The sequence below is a fragment of the Jaculus jaculus genome, chromosome 2 (genome assembly GCF_020740685.1).
Source record: "Jaculus jaculus isolate mJacJac1 chromosome 2, mJacJac1.mat.Y.cur, whole genome shotgun sequence".
Lineage (NCBI taxonomy): Eukaryota > Metazoa > Chordata > Mammalia > Rodentia > Dipodidae > Jaculus > Jaculus jaculus.
Window position 1 is genome coordinate 206,433,690 of NC_059103.1, and position 25,329 is coordinate 206,459,018.

At 47.5% G+C, this 25,329-nt stretch overlaps 1 protein-coding gene across 1 annotated transcript in view; it reads left to right on the forward strand.

The window, feature by feature from the left end:
• Oc90 (otoconin 90) overlaps positions 1-25,329 on the forward strand; it is a 39,319-nt gene that overhangs the window by 10,394 nt on the left and 3,596 nt on the right. The window contains exons 3-14 of the mRNA XM_045144411.1: positions 1,616-1,681; positions 3,527-3,583; positions 6,068-6,242; positions 13,801-13,913; positions 14,975-15,103; positions 15,269-15,310; positions 16,453-16,507; positions 16,721-16,733; positions 17,819-17,858; positions 19,603-19,656; positions 22,181-22,297; positions 23,844-24,003. Of these exons, the coding sequence (XP_045000346.1) occupies positions 1,616-1,681; positions 3,527-3,583; positions 6,068-6,242; positions 13,801-13,913; positions 14,975-15,103; positions 15,269-15,310; positions 16,453-16,507; positions 16,721-16,733; positions 17,819-17,858; positions 19,603-19,656; positions 22,181-22,297; positions 23,844-24,003 (1,021 nt within the window). The remainder of the gene's footprint in view (positions 1-1,615; positions 1,682-3,526; positions 3,584-6,067; positions 6,243-13,800; positions 13,914-14,974; positions 15,104-15,268; positions 15,311-16,452; positions 16,508-16,720; positions 16,734-17,818; positions 17,859-19,602; positions 19,657-22,180; positions 22,298-23,843; positions 24,004-25,329) is intronic.

Genomic DNA, 25,329 nt, shown 5'->3' on the forward strand with positions numbered 1-25,329 from the left:
GATGACCTCGCAGTGCTTAGAAATACCCTCATAATAGGAGAAAAAGATGATGACATCAAAATGAAATTGAGACTAATGGAGAGAAGGAGGGGATTGATAGAGAGCTGAGTTGTGAAGGGGAAAATGGAGGAGGGAAATATCACGGTTTATTGTCTGTAAGTATAGTAGTTGTCAGTAAAAAATTAAATTAAATTAAATTAAAAAAAGAAAGGTACTGTTCAAACTGTCCCATTTGTGGTGAGCGGGGTCAGTCAGGTCGGGTCATGGCCAAGCTTCCCGGCAGAGGCCACACCCTGTGCACAGGTTAGATCACATAGAAGAGAGGAGGGCAAGTCCACGTGGTCAGAGTATCGAAGCCCAGGAACGAGGCTACCAGCTGTATCACCCTGCCGTGGTCAAGCCCGGCATCAGATCCAGGACCATCGGAGGCATCTTCCCAAACACGGAACCTCACAGGCTTCTGTCACAGCTGATATCAGCTAATGGCTGTCTGATGGGAGAAGATTCTGGATCATGACACACTGACAGGTATCTGCATAATTGTCAACTTGATGAAGGCGCAAATCGTGACCCAGGTTCGGACAGCCCACGTTCTTCCATCACAGGAGAAGATGTTGGCGGGACCTTAGGATGGGTTTGAGGCCATCAGATGCTGGTTCCCATCTGTGGGCCCAGGCCAGCCTGGTTGCCTTCACGTGCCCTCCACGCTGAAGAGCTGGCTTCAGCAGTGGGTGTGCTGGAGCATAGTGTCACCTCCCACCCTGTCATTGTAACTCCCAGTGACATTGTTCAAAGTGAGACATTAGACCTGTCAACTGCACAGTCATTGAGGCACTGATGAAAACGGAGTGACTCCTACTCCAGACTGGCTGGATCTGGGGTCGAATTGCTTACTGAGCCTGCTTCTCAGGGGAAGCAAAGGCTAATAGTCAGGGGACAGCCATGATCTCAGTGTCAAGCTCCTTGGAAACCTGGGTCTGTCTCTCCCGTGCCTGCAGTTCTTTCTGCCTCCGGGGCCTGGAGAGATGGTAAAGTTGGCAAACTTATTTCCATGGACACGTGAGGACCCCAGTTCAGATGCCAGCACCTATGTAAAAAGCCTGGCATGGAGCCATGCGCCTGTAACACCAGCACTGGAGAGACAGGGTCCCCGAGGCTCACTGTCGAGCTACTAGAACTAAACTGGTGAATTCTGGGTCCACTAAGAGACCCTGTATCAAAAAAATAACATGGGGAGGGCTTTATGGCTCTAATCTCCACATACACATGTGCGCACATGAATATGCATATACACATGTACACATCAAATTCACCCATGTACACACGTACCTCTCCCTCCCCAAAAGAAGCCGCCAAACAAACTCACCATCTAAATGAGACTGTAGCTTCACATGTAACGACAGCAAAGAACTTGTCAGGCATTATCCCTTCCTGAGCAGGAATACCACTATTAAGGCCAACCCCTAGGAAACACCAGGCTACGCCGGCCGCCCCTTTATCTCCGACTGCTCATATCAGTCACACATGGGCATCCTTGTTGTACTGCAGGCTGTCACCTTCACCCAGCCAGCAGTGGTGGCAATGTTGCACTAACTTCATTCTCTCTTATTTACAGGGGGCCATGCTCTGGACACCCCAAACCTTCCACAGGATTTGCCTCCAGGACTTTCACCAAACATCAGTAGGTCCACCAGTGCCTACATCATGGCAGAAAATGTCCCTCACTCCCCCAGCTGCCATTAGCTGCCTATAACCCCACCTGCGCCTATGCAGGTAGTTCTGATTAAATTCACTGGGTCACACCCACACACTATGACAACAACAACAACAGAGACTAGTTGGGAAGAAGAAAGGCTTCAGCAGAAGGGAGGCAGGGATGGGGGAGAGTGGTGAAGAGAAGCGAGAGAGGATTGTAATCACATATAATACATTATATTATAGATAGATAGATAGACAGACAGACAGATAGATAGAGATTGTATATATATATATATACCAATTGTCAAAAATATATACCAGTATGAATCCTTCGGATTTTTCCTGGAAGCGGAGTACCTCTAGGATACTGGTAGAGGAACTATCCTTTTCTAAATGTGTCCCGGAGTCCTTCAGTGGTAGAATGTGCAAGCAAAGCTATTCAAATGGAACTCCAAAGCATCTCTCTGGCCCTTCCCAAGACCTCTCATCTGAGACTGAGGACAGTGGAGAGGGGAAACCTGGAAAGAGAGTCAATGCAACCTTGTGAGGATTAGGTGGGGGCTGTGCCTGGACTCCAGTTTGCGCTCTGAGGTTCCCTATAGACGGAAGAGGGGTGGATGACACAGTGCAGAGCTCTGCTTATAGAAAAGGAGGGCTGCTGCTCCTCAGGGCAGGGACATTGTCTCAATGACGATTATAAGGATTTCTCTAGTAGACCCATATATGCACATTGCTGGAGAACATATTGCATATGAACCAGCTAGTGAGGTCTTCCCTGAACTGAGAGCCCACTGTCAACCTATCAGAGACAGAACTTCAAGTTGGAGGCTGGCGAATGTAGCTCGGTGGTGGAGGGCTCCCAGCACCCATTCAAGTAAAGGGGTGAGTGACGAGCCCCAGACAGACTGACATGACAAGTGGCCTCTCTCCAAATGGCATAATTCTCATAGGAAATGCAATGCCCACCCTATGACTTTTTATTTATGTATTTATTTATGTATTTATTTATTTGAGAGTGACAGACAGACAGAGAAAGAGACAGATAGACATAGATAGTGAATGGGCTTGCCAGGGCCTCCAGCCACTGCAAACAAAGTCCAGATGTGTGTGCCCTCTTGTGCATCTAGCTAACATGGGTCCTGGGGAGTCGAGCCTTGAACCGGGTCCTTAGGCTTCACAGGCAAGTGCTTAACCACTAATCCATCTCTCCAGCCCTCACCCTATGACTTTGACTCACAGGCCACACTGGGTACTCAGCAAGATCCAGACTAGGAAAGACAGCCTGCCAGTGGGCCACAGTGGCACCCCCTCTCCAGCAGGAGGAGAACTGTCACGATGTGCCCAGTGGTCCAGCAGACCCTGGATGTCAGCTCAGGACAAGGGAACAGGGCTCACATAGATTGGCCACAGACCAGACTTTGCCCAGAGGCTTAATTCTCCATAGAAGGCACCCTATTAACAAGACAATAGATAGAAAATTTAGGATGTCTAGCTGAGACATGTACAATTGTAATAGTCATCCCAACTGCAGGGACCCAGGGCAATGACGTCTTGCCATGCTTTTGTATTCTATAATTCCTCTCAATCCAGGGGACGATTACTTATTTATATCATTATTGTTGTTGTTGTTGTACCCTGAGCAATACTGCCTAGTAGCATAGTCCATGTTTCATCTTTATCAGGTTCCAAGGATAACTTGGGGTACCAGAAGGTTAGCCTAAGATCAAGTTTGTCCTCAGAAAAGAAGAAAGGTTTGGCCTCACTAGACGGGAAGGGCAAAGGAGGTGGAAACCCAAGCACTAATTCCCTTTTCCTTCCTTCTACACAGATACCACATTCTTCAATGGGGTGTTTAAAAATGTGGAAAGTGTGGCTGAGATTTTTGGTAAGTAAACCTGGAATTGCTTTTCTCCACCAAGCATTAGGGTTGGAAAGAGAGTCTATCTCTGAATACCCTGGAATTACTCAGCCAGCTGTCCACAGTGTACCCACATCCTTGTCGGGATAGTGACACTTTGTTACAAGCCAGCCAAGCGGTCACTCTGTACCTTCATCTTTGTCCTGACTACAAACTTGCCAGGAAGGGAAGGGTACTACTCCCCATTGTACAAGTGAGGAGGCTGACCTGAATGCCTTGCTCAAGGTTTCTGGGCTAGAAGGGAGATTTCTCTGAACACAGGGCTTAATTCTTTCCACTACAGTTTGGTTCCCTCTCTGTAACCACAAATACATGTAAAGCTTAAGGATGTCTTTTTTAGATAAATTATTATTTTTTTTTATTTGAGAGCAACAGAGAAAGAGGGGGAGAGAGAGAGAGAGAATGGGCGTGCCAGGGCTTCCAGCCACTGCAAATGAACTCCAGACACGTGTGCCCCCTTGTGCATCTGGCTAACGTGGGTCCTTGGGAATTGAGCCTCAAACCGGGGTCCTTAGGCTTCACAGGCAAGTGCTTAACCACTAAGCCATCTCTCCAGCCCCAAGCTTAAGGATTTCTAAAGGTCGAGCATTCTACAATGGATGGAGCATCACGAGGGTTCCTACCGTCAACTATGAACAGTGCTTGTCACATGAAAGCTATACTACTTGGCCTTGGCAGGAACACCGGGGTTGGCTATTGGGTTAGAAGAAGCTGGGCATGGAGCTGCATCCAAAACGTACCTGTGGGACTAGGCATGGTGGCACGTGCCTTTAATCCCAGCACTCGGGAGGCAGAAGTAGGAGGATCAGTGTGAGTTTGAGGCCAGCCTGGGACTCATTCCAGGTCAGTCCAGTTAATGTGATACACTGCCTCAAACAAAAACGAATTAAATAATAAAATATGCCTGTGACTAACTGCATGTGGCCTGCACATTTTTTAATGAAAATGCATATTTACATGAACACATATATACATGAAAACTTTATAAATGATACATTTTTCCATCAGTATTGAATTGGTTTTTCAAGTGAAGCCTTAGGTAAAAGGATGTTTGAGGTGGGAAGAAACTAGAATGACCAAGCGAACCTGGTGCTCACGGACTGCACTTCAGCCTTTCACAGTTCCTTGGGACCCTGTGCACTCTATACAGGCATTGTGGGTCACCCCCTTTAGCATGGAATGCTCCCTTGCCAGAAAAGACGAGAGTGAGAAGGCCAACCTGAGGTTTATAGTCAGAAATATAACTTCATAACTTTTTTGGTCAGTTTCATTTGCTTCGTGCTTTAGAGTGAGTCCGTGCCCTTGGCCGGTCTTTTGGGCATGACTCATTGTCATTACTTATGAGATGGAAGCAATAGAATAGTGCCACATGGCGGGATCCATGGGAGGTCTATGGCAAATGTTTTGTAGCATCATGCACTAGGCCACTCTTAACTACTGTGGTATTGAAAATACCTAGTCCAGTTTCCTGCTCATGGTCAGTGCTCAAAACCTGTGTGTCTATACGCCTCCCTTCCAACCCTGCCTTATCATTTTATAGTCCTAGTTCTGTCACTAGAGACGCACTGAGCCAGATAGATATCCACGGGTCATGAAGACATTTTATTCTGCCACACAGAAAGTGATCTGAAGCTATCAGGACAGGTGCAGTAGCTCCATCCAGGGAGCAGAGACCCAGCAGGCTTGCCTGTCCTCCTCCACTGTGGTCCTGCCTGAATATATTGCTTTTCTTTTTTTTTTTATTTTTTTTAAATTATTTATTTATTTATTTGAGAGCAACAGACACAGAGAGGAAGACAGATAGAGAGAGAGAGAGAGAATGGGCACACCAGGGCTTCCAGCCTCTGCAAACGAACTCCAGATGCATGCGCCCCCTTGTGCATCTGGCTAACATGGGACCTGGGGAACCGAGCCTCGAACTGGGGTCCTTAGGCTTAATATTGCTTTTCTTGAATGTTAGGCTTGGGACCTCCTGGTTGCAATGCAGTTGCTGCAATTGTAGCCAGCTTATGCACAGTTAAGGAAGGAGAAAAGTATAGAGCAGAGGATGTCATTGTGTTTTATTAGGAAACGAGTATTTTCCAGGATCTTTTAACAAACTTCCCCTTAAGTATTTTGGGACCAAGTCTGGGTCACACGCTCAGCTCTAGTTCACCACTGGCATGCAAGTATGGGCTGACCCAGCTCAGAAACTGTAAAATGTCCTCAGAGACTTCGAGAAAGGCTTACCTTCCCTGAGAAATTGTCAGTTTTGTTAATAAGGAAGGAGTAAATATTTACTAGGTGGACACCTGCCTCCTTTCCTTTCTCTCACAAAAGTCCAAGTATATAGTAGGTGCTTACCATTTGATGATGTTCCCTCAGCCAGGGTTGTGGGGAGTCCAAGGAGCAAGGCTCCTCCTGGAGTTGAGTCCCCATGCCCACCAGGACTTGCCCTCTGCCCATCTGCAGACTGTCTGGGCTCCCACTTCACCTGGCTTCAGGCTGTCTTCACCAACTTCCCCCTGCTGCTCCAGTTTGTGAATGGCATGAAATGTGTGGCTGGCCTCTGTCCCCGGGACTTTGAAGACTATGGCTGCTCCTGTAGATTTGAGATGGAAGGACTGCCCCTGGACGAGTCTGACAGGTGAGTACGACTCACAGGTGAGCTTTAGCAGCTATTATATACATATTCAACAAGGCTCTACCAGCCAGAGCATCTACAACCTTCCCAAATTGCCACCAGCTGGGGACCAAGTGCTCAAAATGCAAGAAGCTATGGGGATATTTCACATTCACACCACCACATGCCTCAGGTCTGCCAGGTGACACCTTGGACATAACGCAGACTAGACAATGACCTGGAGAGGACTAGGGAGTCAGGAGAGAGCTTAATTCTCTTACTTCCTTCTGTGGGATGATGGTGATGGTGGGGAGCTCTCCTCCATCTCAGTGGTGGGTGAGTCATGGGCTCTGGTGGCAGACAGCTGCCCAAAGCCTGTGTCATGGCCAGTATGCCAAGCTACACTACAGTGTTGCTCCATGTTTGGGATCACCTGCATTGGAATCATCTGGGGTGCATGGTACAATGCAAGTTCCTGGAACCTAATCCAGAATCCACCCAGGATAACATTAGGTGAAGCCTGAAAGTATAAATTTTAAATAAGCTCCCTATGGGACTTATCAGCATAATAAAGTTTGAGAATTACTTTTTATTCAGAGAATTTCTGCCCATCAGAAGACAAGCAAACTGAAGGCTTCTAGAACAACATATGAGCACTGCTTATGATGAACAGAATATTGCTTCTGCCCTAAAGATGCAAATACTACCTAGTGGGAAATATAAGAACATATAGGTAACGGGGCTGAAGAGAAAGCTAAACGGGTCAAGTACCTGCCAAGCAGCATGAGTAGCTGTGTTCTGATACCCATTCCTGCGCAAATGCCACGCCGTGGAGATGGTGACAGGAGGATCCTGTAAACTCACTTGTCAGTCAGTCTAGCTTAGTTGGTGAGATGCAAGCCAATGAAGGGCCCTGTTTAAGAAAAACTGGAGGTACTTGAGCATAACACTTGTCTTTTGGCACATACACACATACACACCCCACATACACATACACAAAAAAAATGGCCAATGAATATGTGTTATATTCCTGTGTACAAGAGAAGTGCATATTGAAACAAGATTGTAAGATTGACAATGACATTTGAAACTGAAAAGCATTAAGAAAGCTTTAACCAGTATGGGAACAGGAGGGCCATATGGGCTAGTGATCAGTTTGGAAAATTTGCCAGCTGTGGTGGGGCACGCCTTTAATGCCAGCACTCGGGAGGCGGAGGTAGGAGGATCTCCGTGAGTTTGAGGCCATCCTGAGACTCCATAGTGAATTCCAAGTCAGCCTGGGCCAGAGTGAAAACCTACCTTGAAAAAAATTTTTTTGTGTGCCATATGCTCAATTTCTTTTTGCATGTGTGGTGTGCTGTGTGTGGCATGGGTGTGGTGTATGTATGTAACTATGCCCATGTATAGATTTGTGTGCTCTGTGCATGCCAAGACCAGAAGGGAACATCGAGTGACTTCCTTTATTTCCCATCCATGGATTTCCTTGAAACAGAGTCTTTCACTGACTTCAGAGCTTACCCTTTTCACAAGCCCTCAGTGATGTCTTGTCCCCATTCCTCTGAAAGTGCCCCTCCCCAACACAGGTCTAGAGCTGCAGAGGTCCATAGCCATTCCCAGCTCTTCACATGGGTGCTGGGAACGAGAACTCAGACAGTGTCCAGCCCTCTCAGGCCCTCTTGCCTATGTAGCAAGGGCTCTTACCCAGTGAACCATTTCTCCTCCCTATATGTTCAAATTTTAAGACATATTTTCCATAACTAAGGAATTCTCATCCTCTGCTCTATTTTTATTTTTCTATTTTATTAAGTAGAAACTTTGCATGGACAGATCATGTGTGGGTTCTAGTCCCTTCCTCCATGCACCCATTCTACCGAGGGCCTTCCTCAGTGGGGAACGGGTCTTCACCATGGAGTTATGAACTATGAGTGATGAGAGCAGCAGTCATGGGGGGGGGGGGTCACTGCCTCGGGACACTCCTGCCCACCCTGTGGCTCTTAGCATCTTTCTGCTCTCTCCTCCACCATGTGCCCTGAGCCTTGGAGGGTGTGTTACATATCTACTTAGCGTTGAGCGCTCAGCAAGTTCCAGATTTCTGCTCTGGCGCATTCTGAGTGTCCTCAGTGTCTACTGCTGTCACCATGGCACAGGTTGTCAGGCTCGCCATGAGAGCAGCACTCACGCTCACCTCCCTAATCCCTCTATGGCTTCACCTGGACATCCTGAATAAGAGCCCAGTAACCCTGGAAATTGAGCAACCACTCAACCCATGGGATCTCCTGAATCTAAAAAGCTAGTGTGTGAAAAACATACCCTAAACAGAGCCAACAGACCACCCACAAAATGAGAGAAAATCTTCACCTGCTGTACCACTGACAAAAGCCTGATACCCATTTATGCTCTTAACGAACTTTTCAAGTTACTTAGGTTGTCTGTGTTCCACTTTCTTTACTTTTGAAATGGAACCAATAGTGACACATACTTCACAGAGATATTATTTAGTATTAAATGACCTCGTTCAAGTTGAAGGGATTGGGACTTGCCTGGATGTAAAGTGCTCCATGGTATTAGTGACCGCAGAAGCAGTCTGGAGTAGCGCAGTACTAACAGCAGGGATAGAACTTAAGTCATAATCGCAACCACAGAAGTGGTGGCTAATAGCAATAAATACTACCAAGAGTAATTACCATTGATGGCAGTAGTAATCACAGAGGCTATAGCCATAGCAACAGCAATAGCAGCAACAGAAGCCATATAGAGATAGGAAATCAAACCCCACAATGTCCCAGCCCGGTGGTATTGCCCTTGGCCCCAAATCTCATAAACCCAATGCCAGGGGGTGTGTGCATTTACTTATGTGGGCTCAGAGAAGGTAAGGAGACAATTGCTCCATGGCAGACTCTTGGGCAGCTGACACCTACCCGGGAATTTCTCATTGAGGACACTGTCTGTGGTTGACTCAGTTTCTGCGCTCTCCAACCTCTGGGCCTCTCTTTGTGGCCCTTGCTCCCCAGGCCAGAGGGTGTGCGGGTCTGTCTCCCGCCCCACTCGCTACAGCGACTGGCACACATAGCTCAGTAAGTTAACGGATTGACCAGGTGGTCAACCTCCAGTTGCTTTTTCACAGATTAAAAATAAACTAATGGAAAAGTAATATATTCTTGGTTGATAGTGAATAATGACTTGGCCATGAACAACAAACCAGCCCCACCTCCAGTCCTGCAGGAGACAGTGTGATGGCCTCTGGACTAAAGGTGCAGCTGGTTGAGGTTTGGATGGAAACAGGTGGTTCTGTAGGGCGTGTGAAACCAGTGCCATTTGGGGGAACAAGTTTTCCTTTCACCCACCCTCACTCTTATTGCTCCCTTCAACCTTGTAGACCTGAGTCAAAGGCATGAAGCTCGCACTCAGCACTCTCTCCTACCTGGGAAGAATGATCACAGCCCCGAGGTGCCCATGCCCACAGAACAGCGGGAGACACCCAGTTTCAATTACTTCATACATCCCAAATGAGGGGGAGTAGGAATGTCCAAGAATCCCAGAGTTCAGATTATTTCTGCCTTGATCTTGGTTCCAAAGTTAATTATCTATTGAGTGACTACTGGGTGGGCAGATCTAGACAGCTGTTTTAAATACAAAGAATTCTCCTTTTGTGTATGTGTATGTGGGTAACAAGCATGTATGATGCATGTGTGCATGTGGATGGCAGAGGTGGACATCTTGTGTCTTCCTCAGTCACTCCCCGCCTTACTTTCTTTGAGACAAGGTCTCTCACTGAACCTAGAGCTTACTTACTGGGATACACTAGCTGGCCAGCGAGTGTCGAGGTAGCCTCCCATCTCTGCTTTTCCAGGGCTGGGATCATAGGTGTGTGCCACTGCCCTCCGCTTTTACATGGGCTCTGGGGGCGGGACTCAGGTCTTACGCAAGCCCAAATCGTCAGGTGGTGTGAAAATAGTATCCAAGGCCTTGGCTATGGAAGCAATAGTGACACCTACTTCACAGAGATATTACGTAACATTAAATGACCACATTCAAGTCGAAGGGATTGGTACCTGCCTGGAATCAAAACGTTCCAGGGTGTTAGTGACCACAGCAGCAGAGTGGAGGCGTGCAGAAGTAACAGCAGGGATGAGACTGGAGTCATAGTAGCAATGACAGCAGTGGTGGCTGTATCCAAGTAGCCAAGGCCATCACACGTCTGCGCAGTTTTTCTCCCTTGCCATGTTTTCCACTAAAAGCCTGTTGACACTTCAAGAGCCACCTGACCTCTTCGTGACAGCACCAGCTTTCTGTGTGACCAACCTGGGCCTTAGGCAAGTGTCTCAGCATCCATATATATGAATGCTCCCAGCAATTATCTCACCTATTACCTGGCACACAGGTGAGGGCTAGATGAGAACGTATGCCATGGGCTCAGGACAGAGACTACAGTGTAACCACTGCTGAGGTCCAGCCCTGGATTGAAGGAGGGTCCCCAAAGAGAAGTGTGAAAGGGAGTGGCGCTATAACGACTCAAAGTCAAGTTCTGATGCAAGCTGACAGGCTAATGCTGAAGGCAGGAGAGTTTCTCTGTCTCTCTGTTTTTTTCTTTTTCTCTCTCTCTCTGCTGCCACAGCTCTTAACCTAAGTCTTTTATTTTCTGATCATGTCATGCAAGAGCAAACTTCAAGAAAAGTACAGTTCCACAGAATTCATAGAAACATCTTGCTATTTCTTAACATCAAACAATCTCATAATTATGTACCTCAAGCACAGCCTTCAGGCCCCTATAATGATTAACTATTTTTACACTTTTCCCATGTACGTGTGATCAAGTGCTTGTGGTTTCATGAGCTCCTACTTTCAGTTGCTATATTGTGAGAGACAGAACAACCCCAAAATGGGGGTTCCCACCATTGACCGTTGATCCAATAAACCCATTTATCCCCCAACCATTTCTTTAGAATTCCCCTTTCCATGTCCCTCCAATACTTAGACTTTGGTCTCCCCAATTGAACTCTTTCTAACCTCAGTTGTTTTTCCTGTAAGGATTCTTGGTAAAGAGTCAGTTTGCTGCTATGGCCACCATTCAGAGAAACTAGTCATGGAACAATTTTTACATTGTTCCAGGAGGTTCATTGTTTCCTCCTTAGTGTACTGTACTCCATACTTGACTTCCTTTAAGGTCTTTAAGGAAAACAATCATTTCTGACCCATTTTCTTGTTTTCCCAATTCTATGCTGGGGCTTCTTTCAGATACATTGACCAACACTTCACTAACATCAATTTTTGCTGGAAAAGTAAACTTAGAGATTGGTGTACCAAGTGAAAGACAGAAAAAGACAAACATTATACAAAGAAAACCATAGATATCTGTAGCACAGAGAGCCAAAGATATTTCTATAGAGGGGCCACACTGGACTCCAAGGAAGAGGAAGCCGGGCTGGAACTGTGTCGTGCAGCCCTTCAGGACTCGATTCCTCGTGATCCTTAAGTGGCATGCTTGCCGTCTCCAGCGGGTCACTGCTCAGAAAACATTGGCTGCGGTAACAAGAAATCACTGCTGTGATGAGGGTGCGGGCTGGCTGGTCTGCAGAGCTCAGGAGGGCCTCCTGCTGAGGAAGAGGTGGATGGTGTCAGGAGCTACAGTGTGAGCCCAGGTTCCATCCTGCCCTACCCTGTATTACGGATTCCTAGGCGTCACCTTCATTTCTCCCTAGAATTGGGATCCTGAACTGGAGATTCTCCATCCACAGCAGGCTAATTAAGTGAGCATTTACTGCAAGTACTCAGACCTTCCCTGGAGTGCTCAAAAGTGTGTCAACTATTATTCATGAGACTCAATTTTCTCATGGCCAACAAGGTTATTTTGAAAAGAGATAGGTAATTCACCAAAGACAATCCCTAGCACACTGTGGAGCTGGTCCGGCTGCAGGTCCTTACTCAGGACTTCCCCACACCCCGAGCATGGATGGCAGGGCTGGTAGTCCACCCAGGAACACCCCCTATCCAGTACTGCGGCGAGAGAAGGCCAGGAGAGCCGCAATTCCCCCCTCATGACATGAGAGGCTATGGCTCCTAGCCTGGGGTATCATCTGTAAGTCATTCACAACTCTCCACGCCAGCCCCATTCATACTGAATGCCTATCCATCTTCCTGGTCTCAGACACGGTTTGGTTCCCAATGAGTGCAGCTCTCCTGACATCCGGGCAGTTCTCAATTCACATCTAAAGCTTAGCAGAGAACACAGACTCCCCTAGTCATGTCTGCTGAGCTCCGGTCTTCTGTGTGGTTATCACAAACCCTGGTGATTCTCCATTCTTTGCTTTGTACAGGATTGGGGTTATAGACACAAGTGGCCACAGTCAGCTGTTTATGTGGGTCCTGGGGAAGCCAACTCTGGTGGTCTCAGGCCCTCATATTGTAGCAAGCATTCTTACCCACTGAGCCATCTCCCCAGCTCTGATTATTTTGTGTTTTTAAAAATAACATTGTCTTGGGAAATCCAAGCGGCTCCTTGCTGATCCAGCCGCAGGCTGTCACTCAGCACTTCCCAGTGCCCAGAGCTTCACTGGAGGAGCTGGTCGCACTGCTGACTACCCTCCTCCTCATCCAGTGCTGAACTCACTGGGAAGGGCAGGGAGGCTGCTTCATTTATCTCTTTTCTTCCTGTTCTTCCTCTCCTGCCCCTTTTTATCCTCCTTATTCTCTTCCCCGTGATTTCCTTCTTGTCACAGGGCCACACTATATAGCCCAGCCTTATCTCAAATTTTTGACCTTCCTGACAGAATTACATGCATGTATCATCGCTCCTAGAGTCAGGTGTTAATTTCATCATTTAAATGTCTGAAGATGCATCACACAATGACCTTGACTTCAATGGTCAGCTTAAGAAAGTGACAGAGCTGCTTCTGCCGCCCCAGCAAACAGGGGTGCTGTCAAGAAGATGAGGTCTTCTTGTTGGAGGCAGGCAGAAGGGCTGGAGAGTGGAAGCTGCTGTTTGTGACCTTTGCTGGCCAAGTGCACGTAGAAAGTAGCAAGCAAGGGAAGTGCCTTGACAATGACCAGTTCACGCTCATCATAGCCTTTCCTGAACCACACTAAGTCATCCGGCTGAGAGCTCGGGCTATGAGGCCGGTCACGAAACCTATACAGTGGACAGAGGCAATGAACGTCACTCGTATGAAGCTCCTAAGACAGCAGGTGGCAAGTGTGTGCCTTAGTGTGCATGTGCTCATGTTTGCATATGATGAGCATTAAAACACACCAATGCGGGCTGGAGAAATGGCTTAGCCGTTAAGGCATTTGACTGCAAAGCCAAAGGACCTCTGTTCGATTCCCCAGGACCCGCATAAGCCAGATGCACAAGGTGGTGCATGAGTCTGGAGTTCGTTTGCAGTGGCTGGAAGCCCTGGTGCACCCATTCTCTCTCTTTCTGTCTCTCTCTCCCTCCCTCCTTTCTTCCCTCTCTCTCTCAAAAAATTGATAAATAAATAAATAAAACACATACCAATGCCAAGGGCCATACAAAGAGCAGGGTGATCCGAGGTTGTCTGTCTGTCTGCACCTTAACCCTGGTCTTCCCCTGCCCCACCTGCCCCAGGTGCTGCTTCCAGCATCGCAGGTGCTATGAAGAGGCTGCTGAGCTAGGCTGTCTCCAGGATCCTGCCAAGCTTAGTGCAGACGTGGACTGTGCCAACAAGAGGATCACATGTGGTGAGCACCTCCGGGGCATCCAGAGGTCTGGGGCAAGGAGTGCCAGTCCAAGACCCCTGGCCTGAGCAGAACAATGGCTCCTGAGACCCACCTGCTTTGTCACTATCATCCACACTGTCGTTGCTGGTGCTTAAATGCGTGAGGGTCTTCAATGGCATCTGCAGTATTTTCTTTTAAATCAAAGCAGCAGTTTAGCAGACTATGGTATCTATAATTTGTACTTGTAACCATCGTGGGAGTATGTCAGGGGAAGATAGGTTGGTATCTACACCGTGTGTGATAGTGGTACAATTCCTTAACTTACCTGGACCTCAACACAGGGAGGAGGAACTCTCCTTTAAAAAGCTGCTGTGGAAATTAAATGAAGCCATGCTTGCAGAATGGTTAATGCAGCGGCTGGCACATGGTCAGAAGTCAGTGGTGCGTAGTGGAGCTAGAAGCAGCAATGGACTATGGAGGCTCATGGTGACTGCTGGTTCTAAGAATCAGAAGCACAGGCTCTTTAGCAATTACTTTCTTGCTGCCGGGTCAAAATATCTGAGCAGAAGCAGCTTAAGGGAAAATGGGTTTCTTTCTGCTGACAGTTCCAGGGCCAGTCCACGCTGGCAGGGAAGGCGTGGTGGCAGGAGCCGGTCACATCCAGCTCACAGTGAGGAAGGAGAAATCAGTGCCTGCCGACTGCTAAGCCAGCTCTCTCCTCTTACGTAGTCAAGGACCCCAGCCCATGGCATAGTTCTCTCTCAGTTAAGGGGCCTCCCACCTCAACTAACCTAGGAAATCCCTCATGGACACGACCAGAGGCCTGTGTTCATGGATATTCTAGTTTGTCAAGCTGACCACCTTGTTTACTATGTGACTCCAGGGGAACTTATTTCATGTGTCTCGAAAATCCTAGCAGAAGTCCGAGGTGTGGGTGGGGATGGGGGAGTCCCTCAGGCTGGCTCCCCCATACAAAGGAGTGGGGATAGATGAGTACCTACGTCCCATTTCAGAACCTGCGTTACCTCCGAGGATTCCGTGTTTGATCTTTGTTCCCTGCTCTGCCTCTGCTGTGTCCACAGATTCCGAGGATCCTTGTGAGCGCCTACTGTGTACCTGCGACAAAACCGCAGTTGAGTGCTTGGCTCAATCTGGCATCAACTCTTCCATGAACCTTCTGGATGCTTCTTTCTGCCTGGCTCAGACTTCAGGTGGGAGAAACAGGTCCTGAACCTGCAGTGGCACTGTGCCTCTAGTTAGGAGGTGGAGTGCAACAACTGGCATCTAAAGATGCCAAGTGCATCTTCAAAGATGCCTCCCTCCCCCCCCCCCCCCACTCACAGTGATTTACAAACTTTCCAATGTGTTTCTTGCAGAGTCGACCAGCAGGAGAGAGCAGGTGACGCTGCTGCCTGGAGGTAAAGTTCCCTGGGAGACTGGCTCTTATTGGGACCACAGGGCCCCATGATGATGATGACAGCAGGTGTAGGCACTCCCCTCCGTCAGGCCTGCCTCCACTGATTCTGCTCCTCCCCATTAGAAGGACTGATTATCTTTGGTCAGTGCAATGCAAATATCTAATATCAAAGGGTCCCTGGTGCCCACTCTGCCCCTTGCTAATGAATGGGTATGGGCTTAACCCGGTGAGGTGTAGACCCCCAAACCCTTTCCTTGCGTCTCCCTCTGTAGTCAGAAATGGGGCAGGGCCTCAGGCTCAGATAAGTAAGGGTCCCACTGGGTGAGCTCATGGCCATTAAGGCCTTCCTGGAATGGAACTCTTGGCCTCTGTGTCTCCCTTCCGCCTTCCCTGTCCCTCTCCAGACCCCGAGCAAATGGAGCTTGTGATCCTGAGCCCCTTTTCAGGAGAGGACAGGCTGTTTTTCAGACTAAGAAATTATTATACTAAGTCTGGGGGCCTTAGGGATAAAAACAAGAGTGAAGTTTAAGTCTGCCATTCCTTGTTCATCCACGTGCTCTGTCGGTGCCAACAGTCCTCTCCAGGCTGAGGTCGCTCTTTCAGAACATGTTCAGGGTTAAAGAGCAAACGGAAGTGTGTGCACATGTGTGTAGGTGCTTACGTGGGAATGTGTGTAGGTATGACTATGGTGTGTGAATATGTGAATGTGCAGCGTTATGTTTAGGGTGTGTGGTGCATGAGTGTGTGTTATACCTCTGTACATCTTCTAACTCCAGTCTTTTTGGTGTTTCCCTACCACTTCCCCTGCCTTCTGAGCAAGGTTCTTCTTGGCTTAGAGTACCTTGGGCTTTACAGTCCCTCCCTGTCTCCACCCCATGCCCCACAGAGCCATCTTTCTCCACCAGAACCCGCCAGTGGCTTTGTATCTTCTTGAGCAGGCATAGTGCTGGACAGTCCATGTCCCTAGAGGTGAACGACAGCAAGGGAATCCTCAGACAACACTCACAATTCTTCCCTTGTGACACCTTTCTTAGATCCTTCCTCTCTGGGCCCAATAGCCACCTGAGGATCTGTTTAAAGGCCCCTGGGTTTTATTTTTGTACAATGACCCATCATTGCTATAGGGGGTGCTCTCTTTCCTAGGGGTTCCTGCAAAGCCCACAGACACTAGCCTGGCAGCTCTGTCAGAAGAAGGTGAGTAGAAGGGCGTCTGGTATCTATATGACTCAAACACCCTTGCCTTGATTCTGCCTACCCCACGCCTCCATGACGTCAGCTCCCTTAAAATGCCCCCTGCTTCCTTCATCATGGAACCCACCCAGGTAAATCCCAGGGCCCTGGTCCTCCCCAAACCTGAGTCCCTCCTCTGCTGCTTTGGCATTCTCTGGCTCTCCTGTCTCTATGCCTGGAGGATCGCAGGTGAAGTGCAGCACAGCTGCTCAGGTCGGCAACACATACTTTCAAGTGTAAGGATGCTTTCAGTATTGCACAGGACAAACTTTTGTCAGAAAGCTATTTATTGTTCATTGAAATCCAACTGTAGCAAGCATGCTAAATCCATGCTTAGCCCTCGGGGCTGTAGACCCCCTTCCCTGGAGCCTCTTAGTTCCCTTCTGGTGCCACTGTTGCTGGCTCGAGAGGATAGAAGCAGGGCCACATGCTCACTTCTGGCCATCTTCCAGGTAAGTATTTGGGCTTTGTGTGACATGGGATTTCTGTCAGAAATACTCATATCTACTCCAGTAGCATGACAGCAGCCACAGGTGATGGATGGGCAAGTGAAATGGCCCATAAGCAACACGCATCCCAGGAGAGTTAGGAACGTGCCCCAATACCTTTGTGGATGACTACATCATGTTACAATGTCAAAAATTTGGACTCTCCCATTAGAGAAATAGTCTGAGGGCTCGACCATAGTTTACTAGCCTCTAACAAGGCATGGCTTTGCCCATTCTTCCATGTAACATGAGGGATAAATGAGTAAGCATGGGAGAATTGGGACCAGGCCCTACTTCAAGGTATAGATTCTGGTATAGCTATTAAAAAAAAATAGGCCTTACCATAAATTATGCTCAACAGTGGACAACTCGCATAATGTGTACGGCCTCGTACATGCTCATCCAGGGCTATGAAAGAACTGTTTTTATCCACATTATGAGGTGTAGTGATGAACTGTCCAAGACACAGCTGAGGGGCAGGGCTGGGACTGGATGAGTCTGAGGCTCCTGCCTTACTGCTTTGCCAAACTTCACCTTGTTCCTTCCCGCAAGGCCTTGTTCAACCTGGGGCAATAGCGTCCTTTCACCCACCGTGACTCTTTGTGCTTGGCTCGCCCTGCCCTTGTCTGCGGCCCTAGGGCTGCCTGCGCACGGCGGTTGCTGTGACCCCCATGCTGCTGCCATGGGCCTCCTCCCCATTCCTTTCCTCAAACCTGTTTCCCAGACAATGACTCTGCTTGGCTCAAGCATCCCACCCAGGTCCAGAGTTATGCACCACACTGGCCAGTGAGACCAGAGCCGGCAGACTGCCCACCACAGTGTCCAGGACAAGTAAGCAGAGGGATTTCAGAGGAGAGCAGTGTGGGATCCAGTGGAGACATTGTCCAAACAGTGCTCAACCCTGATGACCAGTACTAGACAAGACCCAAAGGGAATATTATTGAAAACATTTCTTAGAATACACCAAGGCCTGGAGAGGGGGAGCCTTAAAAGTTCCATGTCGCCAAGTAAGCACCATGCTGACCTGATCTCTGAACCACACTGAAGATGGCTTTCTTCCCATTATGCAACAGTGACCATCATACCTAAAACTATCTGGGCCAACGTCTCATTGACCTAACCGTACACTTTGATCATGGTTCTTTACTAGTAAGTTAACTGATAATAATTCTTGGCTAATTTCTCAGAATGCTTAAGCAAGTGGTCACCTCTGTTGTTGAGAGCCTGCAATATGTCAGCATGTTCTTAAGCCCCTTACACACATTCGGAGTCCTCCTCACTGGTTCTAGGAGTCCCATTATTGTCCCCACTGAGGAGGAACTCTAAGGACAGTATCATTTGCCCATCATAGGTCAACTGAGGAGACTTTGATTCTGGTGAGGACAGTCTATCACTGTGGGGGGCAGGGAGGGGCTGATGCTTTCTTTGATGCGGCATTTGTCACCATCGGTCAACTTCAAAGCTTGGCTTTTAAACAACACTATCATTGTGATCTGCAAGCACTTTGAGCACTTTACGTTAAGGCAGCTCCTCCCTTTCCACAGACCATTTTAGTCACCATGTCTGGCTCTTTGTTATACAACCAGAAACATCCTGCCACTCTCTAGCTCTGAGGAGGCCTCCAGTGGCAGGCCACTGTGGGATGTCAATAAGTGAACTGAAATGGTCAAGTCTTTATTGTTGTGTCATAGGGAATGAAATAGGAGCTTCATACAGTTAACAAGAACAACTGAGGGGGGCTGGGAAGATGGCTCAGTGGTTAAAAGTTATTTGTAAAGCCTGCAGGGTGGATTCCGTTCACAAGCCGTGTAAGGTTCTGGTGGTCAGGCAGTACTTTGCAGTGTCAAGAGGCCCTGGTGTGCATACATGCACACACACACACACAATTTTCTTTAAAGAACAACTTATGGGGCTGGAGGGATAGCTTAGCAGTTAAGGCATTTGCCCGCAAAGCCAAAGGATCCTGGTTCTATTCTCCAGGACACACAGATGCATAAGGTGGAGCATGCATCTGGAATTCGTTTGCAGTGGCTGGAGGCCCTTGCACACCCACGCTCTCTATCTTTATCTCTTTCTCTCTCTCAAAAAATAAATATATTTAAAAAGAAAAGAGAAAAACTTACTCTATGAGGAGAATCTGTACTCTGCATCCTTCCTGGAGCCACACAGCAGCATATAGTTTTGTCCCCATGGGCTGCATGTTTGCTCTGATCAGAAATGTGATTTTTCTCTCCTTTAGCATTTGTCCCCCTTCAAATTCCAGAGAAATCTTACCTCCATAGTGTTACAACAAATTCACATGCCTCCAGCCTGTGTAATACCTGTCACACACTGTCAGCCTCTCTATACTTAGGTTCCTCACTTCCAGCCTGTCTAGTACCTGTCAGTCACTTCCAGCCTGCCAAGTCGCGGCTTCATTTGCCAGTGAGCTTGTGTCTGGAGGCTCATGGGGCCCCACCGTCACCTTGCTATGTTGAGCTATGTAGGAAGTCTGTGTTTACTGCTGCCCATCTGCATACCAGGGTGTGAGGGGCTGAGGGTTACACTCACCCTGTCTCTCTTCTCTTGGGGGCAGAGCCTAGCCAAGGTCTACAAGGCATAGATGCTGTGAGGACCACACCTCCTCCAGGTACGTGCCTTTTAGTTTCTCTTGCCTTTGCATATGTCATTATTCCTGATAAATTTGTGATAAAGATGTATTACAAATGAGCCTTGATCCCAACCAAAAATGAAAGAAAGTCAAACCCACAGCATTTCTACATTGCCTCAAAAGTATGCAAATAAAATTAAAAGACAGATCCATTTGGAGGAAGAAATGGAAAGTTTTCTACTAAAGAATTGTTGCAGAATAGCTTACAGTTGCCTGGACAGAAATTGGCCATGTTCCCCCAGTCGCCATGTAGACGCACTGCGTGAGGACTGACTCTCCTAGCTGTCTTCCAGCTTCCAGCCATGTCACTCCATGTTGTGTGCCAACAGCATATGGTGTCTTTGGCAGTAGGGTCTTACCACTAACCTTTGGTGGGTCTTCAAGTGCTCTGACAGAAATCTGTCTTTTTTTTTTTTCAAAGATTATTTATTTATTTATTTGAGAGTGACAGAGAAAGAGGCAGATAGAGAGTGAGAGAGAGAGAACGGGCGCGCAAGGGCCTCCAGCTGCTGCAAACGAACTCCAGATGCGTGCGCCCCCTTGTGCATCTGGCTAACATAGGACCTGGGGAATCGAGCCTTGAACCGGGGTCCTTAGGCTTCACAGGCAAGCGCTTAACCGCTAAGCCATCTCTCCACCCTGAAATCTGTCTTCTTTTGGGAAACCTTGTAGGTCTCTCTGATCAAAAGTTCATTGTGGATGATAGCCACATGCTAGTACTGGGAGTTACAGGTCAGCACCCAAGCAATGAAAGAGGGAAGAGACAAGTAATATAAAAGAGATAGAAAGAAGAGGCAGAGAGAGAGAGAGAGAGAGAGAGAGAGAGAGAGAGAGAGAGAGAGAGAGAGAGAAACTGAAACAGAAGATTAAGGTCGGTCTTCATCGTACCCTCTCCAGGGCCTTGTGATTCAGGTGTTCCTTCTAAGAAGGGCCTGGTGAAGGTTCAACAATTTGGTCTGTCATTTTGGATGTATAATTTTAGGGTACCTTTGCTGTTTGGGTCCAGCTTTGTGTCTCCCTCCCTGTCCCTTGCCCCCCCCACCCTTATTGTCTGGTCCTCTTGATGCTTGCTAGATATGTTGGCATCTTGGGTAGATTCATGTTTGGAGCTGTAGATGAATATGTGGCAATTATATTTCTGTGATTGGGTAAGTTCACTGAGAGCAATCTGTTCCAGGTTTGACCATTTTTCTTCAAATTTCATTGTGTCATTTTTTCCTTACTGCTGTGTAGAATTACATGGTGTAGATAATACCACATCTTAGTTATCCATTCTTCTAGTGATGGACATCTGGGTTGATTCCAGCTCTTAACTATTACAAATTTGAGAGCTGTAAACATGGTTGATCAAATTTCTCTGAACTGAGCATGGGACGTTTAGGGTAAATGCCCATAAGCCATTTACTGTGTCTGTTGGAAACTCTATAATCAGCTTTTTTAGGAGTCTCCATATTGCTTTCCACAGTGGTTGTACCATCTTACATTCTCACCAACGCTGGATGAGGGTTCCTATTTCTCCACGTTCTCACTAGCATTTATTTTCATTTGATCTTTTTAATGTTTGCTATCCTTACTGGAGTAAGGTGGGATCTCATAGTTGTTTTAATTTGCATTTGCCTGAATTGCATTTGGAGAGCCATAGTTACTCATTTAAATCACTTGTAATTCCACAATGTAAAAGTAGACACCAGACTTTTAAGATAGTTTCTAGTCCCCTTGCCCCATGCAAACCTATAAACATCAACATGAGCTGGAGAGCCTCCATGGCTTTGCTGTATCAGTTATCTCATGAACAATATGAGATACTATGTCTTACAGTTCGACAACAGGAGTTGTAGTGGCAGAATACAACCTTATATGGAATCATTATTTAACTATATCCCTCTGCTATGATGGAAGGTACAGATTCAGTTTTGTTATGCTCATCCAGTTCTGGTTAATTTGTTTGGATAAATGATTGGAAGTAGGAATGCTGGACAAAGTCCATAGTTGGGCAGCCTTGCCGGCCACAGACAGGACCTGCACATTATTCTGAGTACCAGGAGAAGCTATTTCAGCATTGGAACCAGGAGATATGGGGTTCGAGGAGGACTTTCATTTGTCTACGTATCTACCTACACGAGTTATGGACAAGGCCTCTTACTTTCTCCGCTGTTCCCTCTGTCTCTTCACTTACTATGAGTATCCAGATGCGTCTCCCGAGAAAGGGGCACATTTTTACATATGTCACATCCTCAGACCTGTGCAGCTGTCATGTGTGTCAGCCAGGACCTGCCATCCAAGTGGTCTAGCCCAGGCTCCCAGTGGTGTTTAGGTTAGAAACGTGGAGGTCCTCCCGTAAGAATGCCTGGATCCCTAAGAATCTGTCTCCATGTCTGCAAACCCAGAACGAGGCATACTCTCCTGACACTGATGCTTTCTCAGTTTCTGTCTGCATTTAACCCTGACCATGTTGTGTCTTTGAGCCACTCTGACGCTGAATCATCAAGATGTGTATTTTCAGGATCTACAGGGATTATTGCCACAGCTAAGGGTGTACCTCACATCTCTGCTGGTGTTACACCTTTGGGGCTGGCAGTGTCATCTGTTAACAGTGGTCCTCGGGTGGCAACTGGAAAAGGTAGGCAGATGTCATTATTCCCAATAAATCTGTGATAAGGATGTATTACAAATGAGCCTTGAGCCCAACCAGAAATGGAAGAAACAGTCAAACCCACTGCATTTCTACATTGCCTCAAAAGTATGCAAATAAAATTAAAAGACAGATCCATTCAGAGGAAGAAATGGAAAGTGTTCTACTAAAGAATTGCTGCAGAATGGCTTACAGTTGCCTGGACAGAAATTGGTCATGTTCCCCCAGGTCCTGTCCTAGGTCCTGTGCTAGACACTGGTCTTGATAGCTTCTGTGGTCATTCAGGATGACAGCTAAGAGGGTTCCTACAGTTAGATGTGGGATTAACTACTCTATGTAGGTTAGATGGAGTGGAGGCCACTGTTACTCACACAGAAAAGACCTGGCATCCAGAGGAATGTCCAGTTTCCCTGATATTGGGGTCTTGCAGGTAGTTAACAAAGCCCCTTAGGTCTTTATCTAACTAGGACCCTCTTCTGTTGGTGTGGCCTGAAGACATCATCCCTCTTACTATACAAGCACTTGGGGGCTCAAAGGTTCATGTCTTGCCTACTGCGTGTCAGCTTCTTTGAGGTTGAGCCCGGGACAGAAACCAGGGTCTACTGTCTTAGCCTAGTGCCCTCATCATTCTGCTCCTACTGGTCTAGAAGCAGATGCTGGGTTGCCAGAAAGATGAAGTTCTTGAACTCTCCTCCCTTGGATGCCCTCCCAAAGGTCCTGAACCGGAGAGGAGCCCCAGACAGTAGGACACAAAGGGGTGGGGAGGCCTTGTCCATGGCTGGCAAGCCTCCCACGGTGTCCAGTGAAGGGTTGTGGAGAACGCTGCTTTTGAAAGTGGTAGGCAGAGGAGGAAGCCTAGGAGAGAGAGAAAGACAGAAGCAGGGATAGAAAACCAAGAGCCCTGAGAGGCAGGCCCACCAAGTGTGCTAACCTGATGTGGCTCAAAAGCTTAAGAAGACAGATGAGACTCCCCCTGGATGTTGGGCTCTGCTCAGGAATGAAATGTGGCTCATGGAGCATCTCTGGTCCAGATATGTTACCTTTCTTTAGGGTGATTTAGTAAGTCTAGTAGAGCTTTAGGAACCAGGAAAGAAAAAGTTTGAAACAGAGAGAGGGTCAAGTCATAATTCTCTAAGGCAAGGGGTGATCTGAGGCCATTCCAGAGTTGTTTTTATATAACCTAGAGAACTCTACTTGCTCTCCTGAGAATCCCTGTTTGTGGTGATTTGCACTAGGTGTCCCCCATAAACTTATGTGTTCTGAATCCTTGGTCCCCAACTGACAACAGTTTGGGGATTGGAGCCTTGCTGGAGGAGGTGTGCTGTTGAGGGCAGGCTTATAGACAGCATATTTGGCACACTCTCCTGTTGCTGTTGTCCACCCAACGTTGGCCTGGAGGTGGTGTCCAGCCTTGGTTCATGCCAACATGCAGCTTTGCGTCTGTTCTGTAAGCTAAAATAAACCCTTTCCTCCTACAAGCTGCTTTTGGTTGTGCCGGTAACAAGAAAGTAACTGGAACGCTGTTCTTAACCAGCCTGTGACAGACTCGCCTTCCTGCACCTGGGGAGCGAGGTGAACACGCAGCTTGGAGAAATGCTCTTTTGTCTGACATCCCGCTGCCCGGAGGAATTTGAGTCCTATGGTTGTTACTGTGGAAGAGAAGGAAGAGGCAAGCCAAGGGATGCCATGGACAGGTATGAGTGTGGGGGTATGAGTGTGGGGAATGTGGGCTGCAAGTGGAGCTGATGCTTCTAGCATCCATGAGAGGTGAGAGCTAAGCATGCCTGCATTGGGCTTCACTTTCGTCTCTCAAGAGCTGGCTCTGTATATCCAGTCTCAGTGGAGATGCTCATTAGCACGACAGACCAAACTAAACACCTGGAAATCGCAAGTGGAAACCCTTAAAGGCAGTTTGTGGAACTGGTGTCATGTTTTGCAAGGACATATTTTCAACACCATGTGTTTAGTCCATTAGGAGCAATGCAATTTGCAAGAAGGTATTGATTACCCATGACTTCTGATGCACTCACTGGCTATTGTATTGATTTTCAACTCTTCACCCTGGAAAATGCATAAACAGTATGGATCCATTGTTCTAGCTGCAGAACAGAGCAGATACTGAGCTCAGCTACAGGTTAACATGACGGCGTGCGGTGGGCTGTTTCTTCTGAGTGGGTATCCAGTGAATGGTGAAGCTGTGTGGCTCAGAAGTTAAAGGCACCTGCTTGCAAAAGCCTGGTGATGGCCTGCTGGGCTCAATTCTCCAGGACCCCCATAAAGCCAGATGCACAACGTGGCACATGTGTCTGGAGTTGGCTTGCCATGGCTGAAGGCACTGGTGTGCCCATACTCTCCTCCACCACTCCCTCACACACACAATTTCAAATAAATGAACAAAATATTTTAAAAAAGTTATGAGACTATCACCCTTGCTTGGGCTATGGTCTCCAGGAGGTGGTGAAAGTTGTTAAAGGGCAGGAAAGAGTTGAAAAGGAAGAGTTTGGTGAGCAATTGTAGCTCCCTATTGGCTGTAGTCATCATAAATAGTCTAAGGACATCATGTGACCGGGGAGGGCACAGGAGATGGTGAGTGAGGTTGTCAGGACAGAAGGCGGGGTCCAAACACAAGGTACTGATGAATTCTGTTTCCTGGGGTCTTGCTCTTCTTCTTTGCTACGCCCTGTGCTAGACACTGGTCTTGATAGTTTGTGTGTTCATTCAGGATAAAGGCTAAAAGGGTTCCTACAGATAGATGTGGGATTAACTGCTCTATGTAGGTTAGATTCAGTGGAGGCCACTGTTACTCACACAGATCAGTGCATGCTCAAAAAGGAACCCCTTCCTAAACACACTATTTCCATTTGTAAGAAAGTTAATGTGATAAATATGCAGTTTACCATGTTTACTATTAACAGAATCATAAAAAAAAAAATACCAAGGCTCCCACAGTGTGACTGATGATGCCTTGGAAATGGCTTTAAGTACAGTATGTATGCACAGGAAAGAAGGCCCTGGCTTCT